The 21,949-nt window shown below is 39.6% G+C and overlaps 1 protein-coding gene across 1 annotated transcript in view; it reads right to left on the bottom strand.

Annotated features, from left to right (window-relative positions):
- The window catches only part of SPIDR (scaffolding protein involved in DNA repair), a 213,139-nt gene that overhangs the window by 121,891 nt on the left and 69,299 nt on the right, over positions 1-21,949 (bottom strand). Inside the window, exons 6-7 of the mRNA XM_017727398.1 lie at positions 21,661-21,917; positions 12,325-12,425 (exon numbers count right to left, since the gene is read on the bottom strand). Coding sequence (XP_017582887.1) covers positions 12,325-12,425; positions 21,661-21,917 — 358 coding nt within the window. The remainder of the gene's footprint in view (positions 1-12,324; positions 12,426-21,660; positions 21,918-21,949) is intronic.

Genomic DNA, 21,949 nt, shown 5'->3' with positions numbered 1-21,949 from the left:
AGAAACAACTTTGCACTGAAATGAAAAGGGACCCCTTGGTCCCTTTGCAGTCTGCATAGGGTAGCAGCTACCCAGACAGACCTCAGCCTGAGCTGTAAGATTATGTAAGATTTATTCTCATTCTCACCTAGCCTTACTCAGTTCTGCACTCTGGTCACTGAGGGGAGAACAGTTGTTACCCTGCTGAATGCTATGAGCATTTAGTGGGGCAAGACAGGGTCCCAGAGGACAAGGGCAGCAGAGCCCCAGTTGTACCCTTTTTGATTTACAAGTTGCATTGGGAGAAACACAACATCCCAAGAAAAACAGCTGATATAAATTATTGTCTTCCCACAGCAAAGAAGAAACAGGGGAGGAACAGTGAACGTGATACTGGAACTTAACAGCAGAGCTGTACTAGTTATTTGTTTGTTTATTTTAAGGCTCATTTCACAACTGTGAATGTTTTTCCTTTGGAAAATAAATCAAAATATTTTAGTTTGAGTTTATGAGAAACTTCAAAAAAAACTTAACCCAACCCTCAAGAAGCCCGAACCAAAGAAACTGGGCCCTAAAACCTTTTGAATTTATTCAATAAAGTTGAATTCTACAAAAATAAAATAAAAAAATTATGTCCTTGTCTTTATTAAATTTCATACTGAAACTGAAATAAAGCAATTTGGAAATATAAAACTAAATTGTTCTCAAAACCACTTTCATGTGAACCAATTTTTCATCACATGCAACATACTTCTGCAAAGCATTCTGCTTCCCCTGAACTGGTATTTTCCAGCAGCATAAAGGGTTCCACCAGACAGTCTGACACAAGATGTACATAAGCCAGTTCTGTCCAAGCCATTACAGCTTGACCTCCTTTTCCAGATCTGAGAAGTAGGAGAATCAACCCTTTCTGCCAAGTCCTTTGAAACTGACTGATGAAGAGAGATGGTCGTCATTGCTGCTGCTCCTCACTGCTGTCACCTTCTCAGAGAAAGCTGTGACATCACAGTGCCACTCCAGATACTCCCTACACTGTGTTAATGTTTGCTTATGTGAAAATTCTGACAAGGGTGAGCGCTGACTAGTTTTCTATGCCTGAAGGGAAGGGCTTAGAATATTCTCACTTGAATTCTGTTTTGCCTGACTAGCTGCAGTTGTGGTCCTCTGTCAACCCCAAGTCATTTGGCACGCATAAACAAATTCTCCTGACCACAAAAATTCTCATCCTTTAAAGTAACTAAGCACTTACCTCTTCCCTCTAGACATACTGCACAATTTGCATTTGCATCCACTTTAAAAACCAAGTCACAGAAAAATCGGTTTCAATTTTCAAACGCACCAACAGTTTATTAAAAAAAAAAGTATTAAGACACTTGTGAAAGGGACTGCTCATCACTTCTGAACTATGCATTTCTTACATGCAGAATTTTATGACAATTCTTACTGGTCAGCAGCTTATACGTTATTCAGCTGATACAGCAGGTTGATGACAATGAATGACAGCCTAATAACATTTTTCTTTAAATAGCTCTGACTGTAAAACAGTTAAAAATACTAGGTAAATCAAGAACTATATCTGTATGAAAGTCTCTAAAAGACATTGGAGTAAAAGATATCCTACCAAGACACCAGAGTCTCTTGCAAGCCTGAAGTTGGTGGAAATACCGGGAGCTGATACTAAATGAAGCAGAATGCTTCTACACTAAAAACATCTCAACTTCAACAAGTAGCCAAGTCTCACACTTGGAACACATGCACATTCTACAGAACCACAATCTATTTGTTTATTTAGATGCACAGAGATAGTTTAGTTTAATTACGCTGAAATTATTATTACTGCTGATGATAGCGTTCTCTTGAACAACATGGAAAAGCACTTTGGATTGCTGGCACATGATGAAACACCAAAGTTCAGAATGTAGCTTCAGTTTTAATACATTTGGCTCTTGTATTGTTATGTCAATCAAAAATAAATCAAACATATGTGGCTGCACACTGAAGGGCAAATCTGTGGGTGAGGAGACAGGCTGGATCACTGCAAATTCTATGGTTTCCAGAGTTTACTTGTTTGTTCATCCATGTGAAAAGCTCACTTCAAGGTTTTGCAATGTTCTCCCTCAGCCTTGGATAAGGTACATAAATTCCCACTTGCTTGCTGAAGTTATCATTCACTTACTTTCATTTGCAAAGCAGAATTACAGCCCAAGAAATGCAAACACACAGATGTGCATGTCTCATGGCAATACCTAGTCATATTAAATATGGAAAAATACCTTACAATTGCATGCATTTTAAAAGGTGCAGTCAATAACTGTGCTGCAATGGTGCCCACTCCTACACTGCAAATTTCTTCATTTCACATTCTGCTGCCCAGAACACTTATGGATTTCTTTCTTCAGGGTTAGTTTCTATGAAAATCAATGAGCTAATCCAGCTAACCGCAAAGCCACTTCAGTTTACTTACTTGAAGGTAACCTTTATTCTCCCACCGAAAGACAAATACACAGGCATGCTCACAGAGAGTGAGCATACAGCTGCCTGATGCATTTAGAAATCTTCCATGAAGAAGCAATCAGCAATTTGAGGACTGCTTAACAAAGCTCTTACAGAATCATAGAATATCTCAAGTTAAAAGGGACCCATAAGGATCCTCCAGTCCTGCTCCATACATGATCACCTAACACTAAATCATACAATAAATGCTCCTTGAAATGACAGGCTTGGTGCTGTGGGGAGCCTGTTCTAGTGATTGACCATGCTTTCAGTGAAGGACCTTTTCCAAATATTCAATCTGGTTCCAGATGCCTCTGAAACAGTGAAACGCTTGAGGGAGATAAAGATGGAAACCCACATCAGCCTGATCAGTGTGAGACATAGGTGCATTTCTCAGCAAAGCCCTGGGTGCTCTGAGCTCGGGTGACAGAGCTGCAGCTCACTGGTCCTGGAACACAGCCTAACATGGACAGCTGCCCCTTCCAGCATCTCTCTGTAGCCTTCACAGAGTCAGCTGGAAAGTCAGAGAAAACATCCACTGACACAGGATCAAGGATCATTTGAAATATCTGGCTCCATGAGTATAAAGACAGGGTTTATTCATCCCAGGAGCATGAAGTGTAATTCAATCCCTGATACACAAGGCTTAAGGTGCTACAAAGAAAGACAGAAAGGCACTGATAAATCTGGCTGAGTATGAATTTTGCAGAGGTATTTGAGAGGTACAATATGTGTCCTCTAAAGAACACCATCTGAAAGGAGAGGATCAGCCACCAAGGCCTGTAATGCTCCCTCACTTCTCGCAGAATTTTCTGTAAGAAGAGAAACCTTCACAAAGTTATGCTGGCCACTACTGAATCGACATATTGGTCATGGAAAGGACAGTGTACAAGAAAAATCAGGTACTAGTTAGGAGCTAGGTTAGTCACATCACCTTTTGCAGAACACCACTGTGATAAATGCCACCCACTGAAAGGAAACAGATAGAAATCATCGCTAGATGGACCATGATCAAACAATTTGGTTCTTCCACACTTTGTAAGCGTGGGTCCAGAAGGAGTGAAATCCACAAGAGAGACTGACTGGTGGGAGGAACAAGCCATGTAAGCAAGGAAGCATCTTTGGTGAAGCCTTGCTGTGATTGGCAAGAATCTCCCTCACCTCCCAGACAAGAAACAAGAAGCTCTGACAAAGATGAAGAAATCCTGATCCAAACCTAGGCAAATGGAACATCAAACTCTCACTGCTACTGTTAGCAGAACCTTTGAAATCAGGGAAAGGTCTTTTTGGCAACAGTAGTAATGGAACAAACCTGGCGGTGACCTTGGGCATAATTTCCAAAAAAGCCTGATGCTCCATAATTGTGTGATCAAAACAGGTCTATATTGTATGTGTGGGTTCAGAAAAACAACCAGGAACTTTTTGGTAGGAGAAAAACTTTTATTTAGAGCTACTAAGAACACAGACAGTAATTCTGGTTTAGAGAAAGTTCCTGAGTCAGAGGTCTGTGGGAGGTAATTGGGAGAATACTTTGGGAAAATATCACTGAGTGTTAGCCCTGTTAACATTTTTTCTAGGCATTTTGTTAGCTCTTGTCACTGCCAGAAACAGGATCCTAAGCTAGAGGCACTTTGGTTTAACCACCTAACAGATCTGCTCTGACATACATAGCTAATTATTTAATTCCAGGTGTCCTCTGGGATGTTGGTCTCTCACCCCAATTTGTAACCCAGACATGAAGTAGCTCAAACTGCAATGATAATTCCAGTGCCTGGGAGATGAACAAACAAATTTCACACTGAATGCATCAGTTTCCCTGGGCACTTATTTTAATTTTTGTTTATTCCTTTAGTACACAGGGTGATGCTGCCCATCAGTCATATACCATGTCATATACCATGGCATCAAAAAGTGTTTCGACACAGTACTTTGAAGATGTTCTGCATTTACTCAGAATTCCAGGAGGGTTAAAAAAAAAAAAACCAAAAAGAAGAGGAAAAAAAAAAGAGGGGAAAAATGGCAAAAAAAGCTTCCCATTCCTTTGGAGATCACAGACCCTGAGGTCTTGAGCCTTTTGAAGACTTCAGATGACTCTACAGTCTCTGGCAGACTGAATGCCCTTAAGGTTCAGACCTAACATAGTGGCTTCACAGCAGACACATATATTTAAGCCACATCAACACTGAATGTACATGCTCATAGATGATGCACTGGCCATGCCAAGGGCAGCCTAGGAGGAAGGCTAAGAAGAAAGCCAGCGTGCTTTGACTCTCAACAACCAAAAAGCAGTCTGGAGATGAGAAAAGGGAAAAAAAAAAACCATCAAGGAGCTCAATTTAAAAAAACAAATGTTCAGACATTCTGGCTTCAGTGCCTGAAATACAGCTCCAAAGTTTGTTTTAATAACTCTGTAACTACCAATAAGGAAGACAAATGAGGAGGAAAATATAGAAATTATGATCTCTTGGGAGCCACATATTTTATGTTTCTCCAGTGATACAGTGACAGGAAGCTGAGCACACTGCAAGGAGAGAATCCATGGCACTTGATGTATGGAAATGCATCAAATGTCGATCTCAGTAAGAACACATACAGTTTCACCTCACTCCAGTGAATTTTGCTAAAATGCTGCTGTTCCAGTGTTCCCAAAGAGCACCTGTAGCCTTAAATGGAAAGTTCTCAAAGGGAACAAACTCTCTTTAGAGCCAGTCAATAGAACTCCAGCAGCAGAGCAATCTCTACAAGACCTACAGAGTGAGACAAAATGTTTGTTTCAGGACATCAAACTGAACTCTGCATGGTTTGAACGGGCTAGCTGGAATAGCCAGTGCACCTCCACACATACCAGACCAGCAGAAGTAAGAGTAACACCACCACATCAACAAGAGCAAAACAAAGCCACGTTTATGACAGCAGATACTCCTAAATTTTCCAATTTTCCATTCTTCCTGAAAATTTAAAAATCTTGCAATGTTGCAAGAATGCACCTCACCCACAGGGCTGAAGGATGTTACATCTGAACATAACAATCACATGACACAAGGCATAAATAAGTTCCCAAAGCCACAGTACCAATGCAGAAAACAGTGAACTACAACAACACAGACCACATCTTACAAACACAAAAGAAAACTGGAGCTTAGGAAAATGCCAAGCAGTGAATGGCTCTGCTCCCCTGAGCATTCCAGAAAAAACCCCAACTCATATGTAAGCAGGAAGGAGAACAGAGTGGAAATTATTACTATTGTGATAACAAAAAGTCTACAGTAATAAGGACCATACAAACACCTACAAGTATACATGTGAACTATCATGAAAAGCAAGACTGACAAAATAGAACTCCTCAGCTACAAGACTTATCTCACAAGTCACACGGATAAAAGAGACCAAGCAAGCACAACATGAGGCAAAAGGAAGACTATTTCACCACCTTCCTTTAAAATCAATTAAAAAACTACACTCATGCAAGGAGCGCTTTCTAAATAAAACCATGACAAACTCATAAGAAAAGGCAAGGGAGGAACATGAGATTGCTTGAAGCCACATTACTATTTGAAAAACTGCTAACAAATATATGCTTTGTGCAAAAACAGTGAGGACAATTTGTATTTGTTCTTACCAGCTAAACAGTCACAATTCTTTATCTTAGTGCTATCGGAATGATACGGGGAAAGGACAAATGCTTTTAAGAAAAACAAATTACCGTCGCTTTTCCTCAACTATCAAACTAAGAACTATCAAACAAATCATATACATGAACTGCATTTTAGAAGTAAATTTGTACTGTACCTGACATATCTAGTTGACATTTCTAAAAAACATGGCTGAGAAGTTATACTTCCTCTTAACTGGGAAATTCTTTAGAAATACACACTATGCAAAATAGAGGTGTTACACTCAAGTCAAATTTCTACTAATCCTAGCTAAAAGCTTTTATAAAATAAACTTTCCCACTGAAAGTATTAAGAATTATGGGCAATTGAGGTTGGGAATAGTACTCACTGCACAAAGAATGAAAGTCACTTTCTGCCTTTGGTTCCGATGAATAGGTCAGACATACATTATGGAATTATAAAGGAAACAAATAAAATTCCACTTTATGCCTTGTTTAATAAGGCAAACTAGCAACACTCTTGCAAATTTGTCTCACTCAGTTATTTTTTCGAAGGCATTATTTCATCCCAGCATCATTTAACTTCTGATTGTCAAATGTGGTTCCAAAACTGCAGTTAGTAGACACCCTCCTGGGACATCACATCCTATCTGCAGTGGAAGAATAGCCAACCACTTTCTGGTTCAAGCCACAAAGTTTTACTTTCATTCTCAAGCGTAAAAAGTATAAAATGTCAAATTACAAGCATAAATCAAAACAAAACCATTCTTTTGCTTGGCATCTCATTATTGTTCTTCCTCCTCCCTCATGTATAACTTGCAGGTGCAGGCATAACAAACTCAGCAAGCAGGAAGATACCAAGCAGGTCCTTGAAATCCAAAGTCAATGCTGAAAACCAGCTCTGGATTACAAGGTTTTCACAGCCAGTACAAAACCGTTTGGTTGCCATTCTGATCTATAAATGTTATTATTCTTCCTGGGCTGGTAACTTCGGAAGCCATTCAAGAAGATTTTTCTCAGAAACACAACATGTCTCTCGTAGGCATGATGGCTTCTTGCCACATTTATATTAATTTTTAAAAGGCTGCTGAATTTGGCTTTGCTTTAAACACTACACATTTTTTATAAGAACATATGTAAGCTACTTAAAGAGACTATGTATGTCATTATTGTTTCTCATAGGAAAACAAAGATTATTGTTTGAAGAAGACAAGTTTACATTTGATTTTTTCCTTTCCAATGCTGTAACAAGTTCAGACAGTTGGCTAGGAAAAAGAAATCTGGCCACTTGCCATGTCTCTAATTTATATTACTAATTCTTAAGTAATAAAACAAACTATCAAGAATTAAGAAAATAAGCAACAACTAGCAAATCTCAGACTTCTGTGTTTTTAGAAGAATTTTACATAGTAAAGGAAACCCTATTAAGGGCTGCCCATGTTTTCTTCATCATGTACATGTTTCATGGCATTCAGGCTGCTAAAATCCTTTCTTCCCATCATCTTAACTAGTCACTGAAACTGGAAGAGAGGGGGGAGTGATTGTTTATACCCTCTTCTCTAAGGCTTTCTGCCTTCCACATGTTACATGTGAAACCCTGTCCTCATCTACAGGGCTTCACCCTCCTCCCCTCATGTATGTGTTTCCACTTGCCTCAGCAAACCGAAAATTTGTTGCCCCTTGAAAGTCACTTTTCCCTGAGATGAAGGAGCATTTTGGAAGGAAAGATCAATGGTTTTGCTTTATTGTCAGTTCAGTATTCACTACTCTCAAATTCAATTGTAACACAACCATGAATCTTAACCTTGGGTCAACAAATACCAAAAATCTTGCATCAGACTGCAAATGCTAGAGAAATGTTTCTGCATTTAAGGTGAAGAATTGTTTTGATGACAGCTGCAAGACAAAGAAAACCAATAGAAGATAGGATGCATCGAAAGCAAAATTTCAGAAGTTACAGTAGGAATCTACATGAGTTTGCTTTAAATATTATTAGTGTCCCCTCCCTATAGACAGGAAGGTTGTCTAAATGTAACTCAGAAAACCACGTTTTTTCTTCCAGCAGATGTTGACAGGAAAAAGGTTTGGGTTTTTGTTGTGGGTTTGGTTTATTTTTCTCTCTCTGTCTTTCAGCTGTCCAGATCTCCTCTTTGCCCAAACAGGAAACTTCATGGGGAAGTTGCAGCACTGCATACAGAAAAAAGCCTGCAAGTGGTCTACAAGCCCTTGCACAGAGTACCCTCAAACCATCAGCTTGGCTGATGAGAGCCTTGCTGTTATGTGGCCTGCACCACCACTCCCCTTTTACATCTTGTGAAGAACAGAAAATTTTGCATTTGTGGCAGAGCCTGACATTTGCCTCTGTTAGAGCTGAACCACAGAAAGCATCCAACCAACGCTGTGTGGCATGGGCAAACCCTGATATTCCCTCCCTTCAGGCCTCTGCATGGTATGGTTGCCTTGATTTACAGAAATGGGATTCCCAATCACCTTGCAGAAACCCATGTCCTTGGTGAGTGCCTATTCCAACACAGGGACTGGCTGTAGAATGTGACCCTGCCACAAAATTGTCAAAATCTGAGAAAGCACAAAGGTTTCTTCTACCCTGCAGAATGAGTCAGCCAAAGTGAGACCCTGTGCACTGCATAAACACCAAAAAGTGCGTGCTGAAAGGAGGTGCTCTCTTCTGGGCAGTGATTCATCCCAGTGACCAAGAGGCAGCCAAACCACAATGGTTACTTACAGAAAGGGGTCAGGGAGGTAACAGACAGGAATTTTTAAAAAAAATAAAGCTGAAAACTAGGGGTTTTGAATAATATGGACATGGATACAACCTAAAAGTAAGCAACAGCAAAATAAAGGCATAGAATTCTGCAGTATGAAATGTCTAGTGGGGATGACAGCTGGAACTTCGGAAAAATTTTTCCTTAAATCTCAGATGTAAGGAGGACTTTAAACCGATCTCATTTGAAATTGCTCCCCGTTGCTTTAGCAATGAACTTCTGGTCTGTACGCTATGGGATATCCAAAATGACGTGACAGCTCTCCCAGCAACTAAGTTACTTCAATCCTCCACAATAATCTTCAGGCTTCTTTAGTAACTCAAGTGAGTTTGTTATTTGAGAAGTTCTTTCCTCTAATTCTGTGCCGAAGTCAGAAACTGTCCTGGAAACAACGTGGCTTCAAAATATTACTGGGCAAAACAGAGGGGAAACAAAATTCAAGAAGGTTCTCAGATTAGTGAGACACCCTTAGCTTGAACCTAAAGAGATGAAAGCTGAAAGTGACATGCATTTGCTGTGCTGACACTTCACATTCCTCACTAGAAGCAAAGAGAAGGTTATCCAGTTACATTACTAAGATTTCAACCATTCCGACCGATGTTCTCCAAACCAAACATCAATTTCATTTTGGTGACACGAAACATTATGGCCATTCTAAGAATACAATTATCAAAAATAAATTTTGCTCTAGATGAAAAAGTATCCCCAAAATATTATCACAGCTATTTTGATGATTATTTTATAATCATTATACTTTGGAATAAGGACTGAGAATTGGAAGTGAAATTTAAGCTGTGAAGTTGAAGTGTATTCCTAAATTTATGGCATGTTCAGCATTTTTCATAAATTTTAGCAAAAGCTTACAGGCTAATTGAAACAGTAGTTTGTCCTAAAGACTTCTTGTACAATTTTGTTACGATGGAAAAGGCATATCCCAGAAATAGTTCATCTTCTGCCAAAACTAAATCATCTTAAAGACACTCATCAGTATTTTTTAAACACACTTAAGAATAGAGCAAGGTGTTTTCCCATAGCCTTTTTTTCATAAAATGCTAACGAATCCTGACTCATTTTCTGAAAGAAAGAAGAAGAATCAAAGAAAGGAATTCAGCCAGGGGCAGATGTTTAGCATGGAATATTTCAGCCTAGAAGCTGGTCTAACAAAATGTTGAGCAGCCAAACACAAGGTTTTGTAATGACACGTGAAACTAGGACAAAAAGAATATTAGCATGTTAGCAATGTTGCAGGTCTGTTACTACACAGTACATTAAAAATCTTCATTTCGTTAAAAAGGCAAGCCTATTCAATGTCTATTTCTGTCCCATATTTGAGAAGCAGCAAGAGGATGTCCTCACACCACATACAAATGACGGAGTAACCTCTCATGATTTTAAGTGAGCAGGCCTGTATAATTTTCAACATAGCATTTCTGAAAAGAGCTGGCTAAAGACATCTCTGGTTCCCTGATGTCACTTTCTAGTGAGTATTCAGATAATGGTGAAATTCCAGAAGACTGAAAGGACTATGATATTGTGCTACTATTCAGGAAGGGCAAACAAAGTGGCTTACAATAACTGGAGACCAGCTAGCCTGACATCAGATCTAGGCAAAGTGACTGGAAAAATAAGCAAGGAATTAAGGTCAGAAATACAACGTGCTATTCTGCATGGGGGGCATTTTGAACACACAGCATGCAAATGGCCAAGGGATGTAAGCCCTCTAAAGCTCCAGTGAGAAACTGAGACTGAACTTTAGCCAACAGTTTGGGTGTAACTTTAAATCATACAACCTTCTTATGAAAAATCAACCATTTTCACTATGAGTAATGCACCTTTTGAGTGGAATGCAAAAAAAAATTAAAATTCTGAGAGTTAACTTTGTGAATTGCAGTTAGAGCTTTTTACCAGTGGAGAATTATAACTGAGTAACAGCAATTCCAGCAGGACTTGCAAGTAAACACTCATGGTATTAAATGGTTTAATCAGTGACATAAAGAAACTGTGTGAATACCACAAACTCAAGCAAATCTGTGACTAAAAGAAGACAGGCTTGAGCTACACAGTGGTCTGAACTGCATGGTTAGCTGGACTACTTAAGTAAAATCAACCAGGCTACAGCACAGACACTTCCTTGTGTTTAGGCAGGAGAAACAGAAAGAGTAGCTGGAGAGTGGGAAACAGCATCTCAGAAGAAAAACAGCTGTAGAGGTTATGAAATCACACTGGACAATCAATTCAAGGTGAAGTCCCAGCACCATGCTGTGACCAAAGCCAAACCAGACTCAAACACTTATCACAGGCCTCAAATACCCAGGAGGCTGAGGAGTGAACTAGACCTGGCCAATGATTTTAATGAGACTAAAACTGGAAGAACACATACTGAGTTGCTATCCTTGTTCCTAAGACCCTTCTGAACAGTTCAAGAGGGTACAGTAAAAAGCCATGAAAGTCACTTGAACACTGATAAAAATGCTTTAGAGACCCTTAGAGAGCTCAGTCTGTTTAGTTTACGAAAATTGTGAGGCAGTAGAGGTTTTGCTATGCAAGCGCCAGAAAGGGAAAATGTCACATACTAAAGAAATCTGTAAGGGAGAAACAAGAAACAAAACAGGGGAACTGAAGCCAGACAAATTCACATTTGGAAGAAAAACCACCTTTAAAAATTTGGGAGTAGAACTGGGGACAAACTCTCAAGGTAAATGATAGATTCACTTAACCACATGTTTTCAAATTAGGACTAGAGGACTTTCTGAAAAACAAATGCAAGTTAATAGATGCTCAAAACCAAGCAGTTGGCCTAATATAGAATAAATGCTTGACATTTTGTAGACTATAGTCACACACACAGCAGTTGATGCAAGAACTTAACTACTTCTTTATACTTAAACTCTTAAGAATCTGCTACCTCTCAAGAAACACTACTGAAAGGTGGTACTATCAGACACCAGTAACTAATTTGCATGACTCCCACTGTTTCTTTTTAAGTGATGTGACCCCTGTAGTTATGCTTCACACTCTTGGTGTCATTCACAATTTCAGCACTTATCCACAAATTTTTATCCATGTTTGTTTGTTGGCAAGAAGTGATCACAAAGCAAAAAGAACAAGCAAAGAAAAAGAGTTGATTATAAAGAAAGAAAAAAACCCCAAAACCTGCTGAAAACACCATTTTTCCATGTGATGCTGGAAATCAAGGAGTTGTGAAGAACTTAGATGGAGACTACTTAAAATATATCCTTTACCTTATGCATTCAAATGATGACTGAGTTGTTAGAAACCTTCATATTTACCAGAAATGCAATTATTAGCTCAGAAGACAATCAAGATAGCATTAAACCCAAGTCAGGAAAGAGCAGCAAATAATATAAACTTCACTTTTACCCCTACTTGGGCCATAGATAAATACAAGTAGGTATAATACTTTCCCAGTGGTATTGTGTAATGAATGCTTCTTACCTGAGGGGGTTTTATCATCTGAAATACACTGATGCCTCCAAAAGCTAATGGCAGATCTTTCTCTGTTCTGGAGCCGACATAATCTCTCAGCTAGCCTGCCCCTGCAGAGGACAAAGGAATGCTCAGCTTTGCCAGGAATCAATACTTGGTTTTGCCAAGTGACAAGCCACAGGACAGATGTAGATGTATAGATGTGTATGTATGCTTTGACCCTTAGAGACAGAATCATACAGTAAAATTACATTTTGTAGATTAGCTCTCCTAATTTTGATTTTTCTAATGGAGTTACTCCCAAAAATCATACACCTCAGGTCATAACACACAATAAAACATTTGCAGTATCTGGGTGTCCAAAATCTTCATGTTTTCAGTCCTGTCTCCAGTACACGAGGAGTGTAAAAAAAGGTTTCTAACTTTCTCTTGCACTTATGAACAGATCCTATTAGACACCAGAGACAGTTGCAAATTCAAAACAAACCAGTATAACCACTAGTTATAACAGGTTGGGTTTTCTTTTCCCTCACGGATTTGTTTTTCTGTTGGCAAGGAGTGATCACAAAAATATTCTTTTACCCATACTTGACCCTATGATTCATTTCACAAGCTGGGTCAAGTGTGCAGTTTCAGTGGTCTGAACACTCTCCAAGATGAAATTAATTTAGCATTCCCAAGGTGAGGAGCAGAGGAGTGGCATCTAGCACAAATACACTTAAGGTAACACTAAAGCAATTCTTACCCTTGGATTCAAAGCCAGAAGACATAATTTCTCACTTTTAAGAACAAGAAGATGTATGTGTTGGAAGCTGTCTTTGGGTTACTGTGGGAGTGTTTGAGCATTTTTCTTTGGCTTCAAAGAAGTTATTTGCATAAAGACCTACTTCATTCTTTTGTTGTAGTGTAAAGTTTCTCCACAAGTACTATTGAATCTATTAATAAAGATTTCTACTAAGGTGAAATGTGTGCTTGAGTTAAACTGGTTTAGGAATCAATAGAGATAGCATACAACCACCCTATGACTATTTGTGCACATGAAGAAAATTTTTTGGCTAAGTTAAAAAAGACAAATAGCTTGGTAAAACTCACATTGTAAATGTGAAACTGGGACACAGACACACACCTGTGGAAACTGAGAAGGAGCTAAAAAGGCTAAGCAGAACTTCAGGTGAGTTGTAAAAAAATCTCTTTGGTTACTAGTTATTAAGCAATTTCATTGGCAGACAAGTCAACACGTTATATAAAAAGTAGTTAGCAGTGTCAGCTGAATTTTTAACGAACAACTATATCCTTTGCAAAATTATAATTATCACAAGAATTATCACATGCAATGGCTAAACATCTAAGTAGCAGATCACAGAACGAACTCTGAAACAAGAGCCCCATTTAAGCCAAAATGACCTATAGAAGTTTTGCAGTTTACATTGCTGCATCTCTATGGCTGGTGTCAGAAAGAGAGGAGAGAACTCAAGAGGAAGAAGAAAACCCCCAAAGCCCCAAAATAAAGAACTCAGACTTAACAAGCTATGAACCCACACTTAACAAGCTACGAACCCTGCTATATTAAGGAGAAAAACAAACAAAAATGTTTAGAAAATATTGGCCTCCAGTGAAGTTCCAGGTAAGCTTAACAACCTTGTTTAATCCCGGCTTCAACGAGGGCTTTGAGACAGAGAGGCAACTAATACAGAAGTGCAATGGAAGCTTTGGTTCCAAGAGCAGCACAGTCAAGCACAAAACTTCATATGGGATAACCTACTCTGCTGCTAACACTGTGCTCATCCGTATTTTCCTCCAAAACTTCAGCACTGAAGCGTTACCACACCACAGCACTTGTGGGCAAGACAGTTCTACAAACTACAACTAACTGTCCACCCAGTTTCTCTTCTTGCCAGGGAACCATTCTCAGATGCAGCTGTAATTCAGTTTGGCTGGGTGTTTTACATGAGCCATGCTGGAATTGGTAGATGCCAGCTCAGGTAGGCTTAAAAATGCAGCAATAAAAATGCATTTTCAGATTGCTTGTTTAAAAGTCTTGCATGCATGAGTCTGCAGCTGAACCCTGTGGTTGGACTGTAGCAATACACTATACAGTTAGTAGCTCAAAAACTTGTTTTGCTGAAACAAAACTGTTCAACAGGAGTGTTCTCCTACTTCATTCTCTCCACAGACGCCAGTCAGAGAAATGTATTTTATTAGTTTAAACAATGCAAGAAAGCCTTGAAGTACCTGCAGAAGAGAGCAGCTGTTATTGGCTTACAGCCTAATCTCCCCCTTTTTTCTTGAACAGGGAAAATGTTGTGTACAGTCAACCAGCTCCTACTCTTCTTCAAGCCCACTACTGTTACACCTACAGCAGGCATGTTAATGCCCTGTAGCAGGAAGGAAAGAAAGCAAGTTTCTGGTTCCTTGCTCTGGCTACTGCACACAACAGCAAGACATCATTGCTGCTTCAGGGCTGATATGACTAGCAGGAGGGTCTCACTGATGCTCACAGCTTCATTACTAATTTGCTAACCATGTCTGTATTAGGATACCAGTTATCACAAAGGTCCATATAAAGTAAAACTCTGATTTTCCTTAGTAGCCCTCTGTGCTAAGAAAGTACACTGATATTTATTAATCATAATCCTTCCATTCACATTCCAAATGAGGTTAAAAATAGTTTAAACAGAAAACATCATAAAGCAATTTGCATGTGCTTGGTTGCAGAACATAAAATGTAACTAAGAATGCATTTATGAGAGGTTCTCAGCTGGTCATTGGAAATGTTTTTGTGCTGTCTGTTTCATACCTCATGAAATCAGAAAACACAGTTCAAGGACATGCCATGCACAAAAGGAATTTGTATGGCCAGAGCAACAGTTGGTACTTTATGGTTTGTTTCTTTTAAAAAGGTAGAAACAAAGGAGTTTAAACACCACCGCAACCCAGGAGGATCAATCCCCTTTTTAGCTCAAACACATAAAACAAAGGAAAAGGTGCTTTCTGTTACACAAGCTGACAGATTGCTGACAACAGAATTTGAAAACTACTCATCCCTTCCAGCACAGTACAGGTGCCTACACTGTAAAACACTTGTGCATGTACTGTGAGATACTGAGAACTATACAGTCAGAGTCACTCCTGGCTGTGAATACAAGGTAAGCCAACATCCCGGGTGTGTGTGTATATAAAACTAGCAAATATATTTTAATTACTAATGTATTAATTCTGTAATCAAGGGAAGTGACAGACTGCATTGAAATAACAAAACCTAGTTTAGGATTATTGACCAGCACTTCAAACTTCCCCCCAAAATGTTTTAATATGAACAAATTGAACACATTTGGCAAATTGTTAATGCAAAGGCTGTTCGGTGAAGTCAAACTGCTCAGATACAATCTCCACTGCCCACAACCTTTTTATTTTTAATCACAAAACTTCCAGTACAACTATTTTGTTCCTTTAATTCCCTGAAGGCAGACAGATTTAAAAGCAGCAATTCATGTCCTGTTTCCATACTAAACCTGAGTTTGTTGAAATACTGTATTTAAAACAACACATTGCCTTTACTGTCCATGTCCAACAATATCCACATGAAAGACCGCTTTGAAGACCGCAAGAAAGCTCAGCATCCTGTAAAACAGCTCAGGTTCTGGTAGTTGCCCTTCCCACAAACTTTAACAGCAAGACTGAAGAGTTTTGTGACAGCTATCACCAAAAAGTAATACTGAGACTAATCTGTGACTTCCAGGCTGGTTCCTATCTCCCAACTCCAATGAGGCTAACAGAAAGCAACAACAAAAGAGCATTAGTGAGTCTGCTGTGTTTTGAAAAGTAATTTTCAATCTTTCTGAAATGTTGGAGATCTTTTTGTGTTTTTTTATTAAGGTTTTCATTTAGCAGGGCACTTACGAAAAATTACCCCCCTGTTCATCCAAGTTTACTCCTTTACAGACTTAATTTGAAGTCAAAACTTAAGCATCTCACTACTGAGTTTTTTCCTCATACACAGTATATGCAGGACTCCACATAATTCAAAACAAATATATATCCCCATCTCAAGACTGGGCAATTTTTCCCTTCTCTCATTTCAAAGCAAGGAGAGATCTCCTTTCCTATTTGCACATTACCTGGTGAAGTAACTGACACTCAGCTGTCTCCTTCCACTCCATGGGGCACTTACTAAAGAAATAAAAAAAGCCCTGCTGACTCATGTTCATCTTGCCAGTGGCCAGGACCCCCAGGTCCCTTTCTGCAGCCCTGCTTTCCAACAGCTCAGTCCCCAGTCTGTACAGACAACCAGGACTGCCCTGTCCCAGGTGCAGAATCCAGCACTTGCCCTTGTTAAACTTCACGCAGTTGGTGACAGCCCAGTCCTCTGATTTGTGGAACGCTCTCTGCAGGGCCTCTCTGCTCTGGAGGGAGTCAGCAGCTCCTCCCAATTTAGTATCTTTGGCAAACTTACTTATTATCACTTCAAGTCCTGCATCCAGGTGGATAATGAAGATGTTGAAGAGAGCTGGGCTGAGGATGGAGCCCTGTAGAACCCCATTAGTGACTGGATGCCAGCCTGATGTCACCCCATTCACTGTTGATGTAACCCTTTGTGCCTGACCTGTGAGCCAGTTGCTCACCCATCACTCACCATGGTTATCCAGCTGTGGATTTGATCTGGAAGGTACTGTGAGAGACAGTATCTAAAGATTGGCTTTCAAAGTCCAAACAGATCACATCTACTGGCTTCCTAGATCAGCTCAGTGGGTTACCCCGTGGTAGAAGGAAATAGATTTGACAAGCAGGACTTTTCCCTCATGAAGCTCTGCTGGCTGTGACCAGTGACAAACATGGTGCTTTTTTTTCCCCCTATTAGCACCAAACATTTGGCCCAGTGAAACCATCCACACTTTCTAAAAGAGAAAATACATTTTAACCTTCTCTAAGTGCAAAATAATTTTACTGTGTATACTGCCAGTGATGACAAGTGGTACATCAGTACTGGCAGCCATGATATTCTTCATTTATACTTTCCTAATCCAACAAGAAATTCGCTAGCAAAGAAAACTTAATCCAACAGTTAAAATTAGCATAAGAACATGACCATCTAAAGGGCTAGTCTGCTGCTGTTACACCCTCATGCCACTTGTGGATGCATGTAGAGAAAGAACAGTCCCAATTTTAGAGTAAAAGCCTGCTTCATTTGTGCCAGCTCCCTCTTCCCTTGGCAATTTCCTTTATTTTCAGGACCTCAGTTGGCCTCATATGACAACTGGGTTTCATTTTACTGCACATAGTACCAGGACATTCTGTAATTTTCTCCTCTTTTGATAACACAAGCTAATTTTAGCTGATCAGATTTGTAAGTAGTCTGCAAACAAGTAGATATAGGACAATTTAAAATAAAATATTGGGAAATCCTGTTTCTCTTGAGCTATAAGCAGCCACTCAAGTATTTAAAAAAACAAGCAAAAAGCTAAAGCTTATTCTTCACAACTAAAAGCTCTTGCAACATGACAGATTTAGATGCAGAGTTAACATTTTATAACTTAAGATATTTATTTCCTACAATGAACCTCAGACTTTTTTTTCCTGATGGAAATAAAATCTCAATGGAAAAAGCAAACAATTCAGAAAATCTTTAAGAAAGGTTTACTTGTAGACAAGAGAAGCCGAGTACATCCATTTTGAGTTTTCTTCTCTATAAATACTGAATTAACCCAGTTATGTGTTTAATCTATGTAATAAACGTTGACACTTGCAATACTCTACATTTCTCTTTTCTTTCACAAAGAAACTTTGAAAGACTTGGAACTAATACAGTTCAGACATTTCACCCAGTAGCATTAAGATGAATTCCAAATGTAACAAGAAGAGCTTCTTGAAAAACTGTCATTTGCAATATATACCCTCTCCCCTCAGGTTATGCAAATCATTTGCACAATTCTCCCATGAAGTGCTGATTCAAGCTGAGAAACTGAAGCTTTGGGATGGAAAAAAGGGGCAGGAACATGTAAACCCAACACCTCTTGACCTGATCACCAAGGCAATTCATTTCAGCACCAAGCACCACTAGTAGCACCTAATTGTCAACTCAGTGGCTCACAGGTGCAGTACAAGGACATAGATCTGGCAGCACACCTGGGAAAATTATGTACTCCCATGGCATCCATCAACAGGCTTGTTTAAATAGAGGAGGGCAACTACACATGCATATAATACCAGTGTTTAAGGTGAGGATGTCCCGAGCAGTGGCATTGATGGCTGTGAATGAGAGATGATCTGCTTTGCCTTCAGCATGACAAACTGGCATCTCCTACAGCACAGCTCTTCAGAACCACCAACACCCCCGAAGGGCAAACCTCACCACACAGATTACCTGCCCTCCTAGGGACTGCGGTAGAAAGAATAATCTTTACTCAGAATATTTTTGAAAAGAAAAACTAACATTACATGGGATACAAGAAAACATATGAAAATTAGATATGGTGGGGGCAGTAGATATGGTGGGGCACATCTTTCTTGTCTTCAGACACCAATTGTCTTCTGAGACCACACTTAACCCCTAACAGAGGAGAATTACAACATACCCCTTCAAATGTGGCTCAGCAGCAGCAGCACTGTATATTGTGCATGTTGATTTGGGGATATAGATGGGCTTCTCATTTTATTTACACTCAAAGGCGTTGAACTTACAGTCAAATTACCTATGCTAGGATCACAAAAATTTATTTTAGTCATCCATAATTAGCTTACTTCTGAACATTTCTGTTGCTTTGGTTGCATCTCAATTTTTGTAGTGTATGACAATTACATCTGTAATAGGCTGAAACAAACAATACTCTTTCCACCCATCCAGGCAACTACCCACTTCCATTTTAGCACCAGGAGGTTTCCAGGAGGAGAGGACAGTAGAACAGAACTTATCTGAATTCTTCCAGAGACTCTTCTGGCTCTTTTCTTTGTTCAGTTTGGTTTTGCTTGGGATTTGGGAGGTTAGGGGGGATATGTTAGGGGGTTTTCTTTGAAGTTGCACAGAGAAATGTACCCATTGATGTAACAGAGGCATAGCTGCAATCAGATAACACAAAAATAAATGTAGATTGCAGCATGATTGTAAGATTTCTACAGAAAACATAAGCTAAAATTTCTTGAAAACATTAACTCTACTTTTGAAGCTAGATTTACACATGTCCAATAGCAAAGAGATATGAAAATAGCAGTATTTTCTATTTTTCTTAAAAGGGAAAACAAAATGGGAAGAGACCTGCTCTACCTACATCAGGACTCTTCCATGAAATAAGCATACACAGTACAGTGTATGCTTATTTGGATTTGGAGTTGAACCTATGGCACAGGAATTCATGCAGGAAGATGGTAGCTCTACCACTGCGCGCTACCTCTGCTCAGTCCATGCTTCCCTAGGCACTGGCCTAGGAGAAAGAGAAAGAGAGCCCAGCTAAGCAGAGACTTGTGGCTCTCTTCCACCTACTGGGCAGTTTCAAATGGTCCATCTGAGTGGAAAGGAAGCTCACGGGCCAGATCCAGCTTGCAGGATGATTCCCCTGCTCACTGCTTTTTCTGCTGTGGCCTTGATCTGCAGCAGAGGTAGGAAGGAAGGAAAAATGAAAAGCCAGTGGCTGCTTTGTAGCTTTTAGCTAGTTAACCACACAGAAGGGATTGTCACTTCATCAATCAAGAAGCTGACAAACCTTTCCCTGAACTGGCCTTCAATCCACAGCACTGAAAACCCATGCTTTCCTAGTGAGGATGCAAACTCTTACATCGACTGTTACCACACCAATGAAAATGTTCTCTGTCAGCAGTAAAAGGAAGGATGGGAGAGACACATGGAATTAATGCCCTGAACAGGAAGAGTGAAAAGATGACAATTACCTGGATGAGCAAAATAACGAGATAAACAACACTCATAACTAAGGAATTTCCTGCCTGCTTCCCTGTTCCCAAAGGAACCCAAAGTGGAACCACAGGATGGAAGGTAAAAAGCCCTGTAAGCTCTGCTCCTCTGGCCATTCCAGACAGATTACATTCTACATAATTGTGGATGGCTCGGTCTTGTTTTGTTTTTAAAGCAATCTATTCTCATATACACTTGTGACAGAGTATCTTTGCTATGAAACATTTTTTGCATTAAGACTGTTGATAGTAAAGGTCACCAAATGAAGCTGGACCTCGGAAAAAGACAAACCCACTAAGGGTAACAAACAGCTCCGGAACTGCTTAAAGCTGGAAGAGCGCCTGGGCAAAATACCGCTGTGTACACTTGTACCTGTTTTTATGACAGTCACACATACTTGCTTTTGGCCACTAAAAGGCATTTTTGGGGGTTACAGCTCTGGTCTGACCTCGTACAGCTGTGTACGCAGGTTTCTAAAGTAATACGAAACAAAGCCTGACTGCACAAGCAAAGCACTTCGAAGTACAGAGATGCTCCATAATTAGGACTTCCAAACCTGTTTCCTCAGACAGCATTTTGAAATAGCCAAGAATATTTCAGAGAAAAAAAAGTATGCCTAATAACTAAAGATTTACTTTTTAAGTGATTGTTTACTGTACTTTTTCAGCTGTAAAAGAAGTAAGAGAACCAGACTGTTAAAACAACAGCAGGGATGTATAGCAGCACCATTTGTAATTGTAGTCTCCACAGCTTGAGGCATATCTTCACAAATACTATTTAAGTTAACACAATTTTCATTAATTCAATATAGGAAGTCACAATTTCTGCAAAGAAATTAGCTAGAACATCCGGTTTCAACTGCTCAATCTCAGGGTACTTTCTTTCAGCAGTTACTTTCTAATGTATTTAACTTTACACACATTTAAATTTCACCTTGAGAACATGCCCTCCCATTCCTACATACCACTTTGTCCTACACTCTTCAAAACTATTGCTCATCCACTCCTTTCCTACAGTATTTTGGATAACTTTGCCCTGACAAATCTGGAGAGGACCAAAAAAAAAAAAACCAACCCCAAAAACTTGAGGTACAGCATTTTTGCAGACTTTCTGGAGAGGCACAAAGCAGTGAAATGATTAGAATCTGAAACAGAAGTACGTCCACTCACACATCTGTAAGGCATTATTAGAAGTGCAAAAACCAATCAATTTGTACACAGGAGTTCAAGATTGAGAGCTTTCACCACAGATTTAAAATCTTTAGTTCTTTCTTGCCTCTTTTGCTTGTTTACAGATAAATTACATTCTTTAACGTTTTTCGTATTTGCATCTCTAAAATGTTTACCCTTGAAGCACATTCCAACACTTTGGTAAGTATTGTTTTACTTATAATTTAAGAAGAAGAACAACCCAAAAGATTTCCTTAAGGTGGACAGTTCATTTACCTCAGTAGCTTCCTCTTCTTGGCAGACTCGGCGGGAGCTCGGGGGGCCTTTCCCGCCTGCTTCCCAGGGGTGCGGAGCAGGGCCTGTGCCGCCCCCAGCCACTCGCTGGCCGGTCGTGCTGTAACATCCCCCAGGTCCCCTCCTGCCCTCGGCTGTAATCCCTTCCTGGATCCTGGAGTAGTGGTCGCCAGGCTCGTCTCTCCTTCTCCCACGCTGTCATTATCAGATGAATACTCAGATATTTCTGTTGAAATTGCCTAAACAAATAAAGATATTTGACCAGAATGCT

This window comes from Corvus brachyrhynchos, unplaced genomic scaffold, assembly GCF_000691975.1.
Source record: "Corvus brachyrhynchos isolate BGI_N302 unplaced genomic scaffold, ASM69197v1 scaffold60, whole genome shotgun sequence".
In the NCBI taxonomy this organism is placed as follows: domain Eukaryota; kingdom Metazoa; phylum Chordata; class Aves; order Passeriformes; family Corvidae; genus Corvus; species Corvus brachyrhynchos.
The sequence above is the reverse complement of the archived record's forward strand: the minus strand, read 5'-3'. Positions and strand labels throughout refer to the sequence as shown.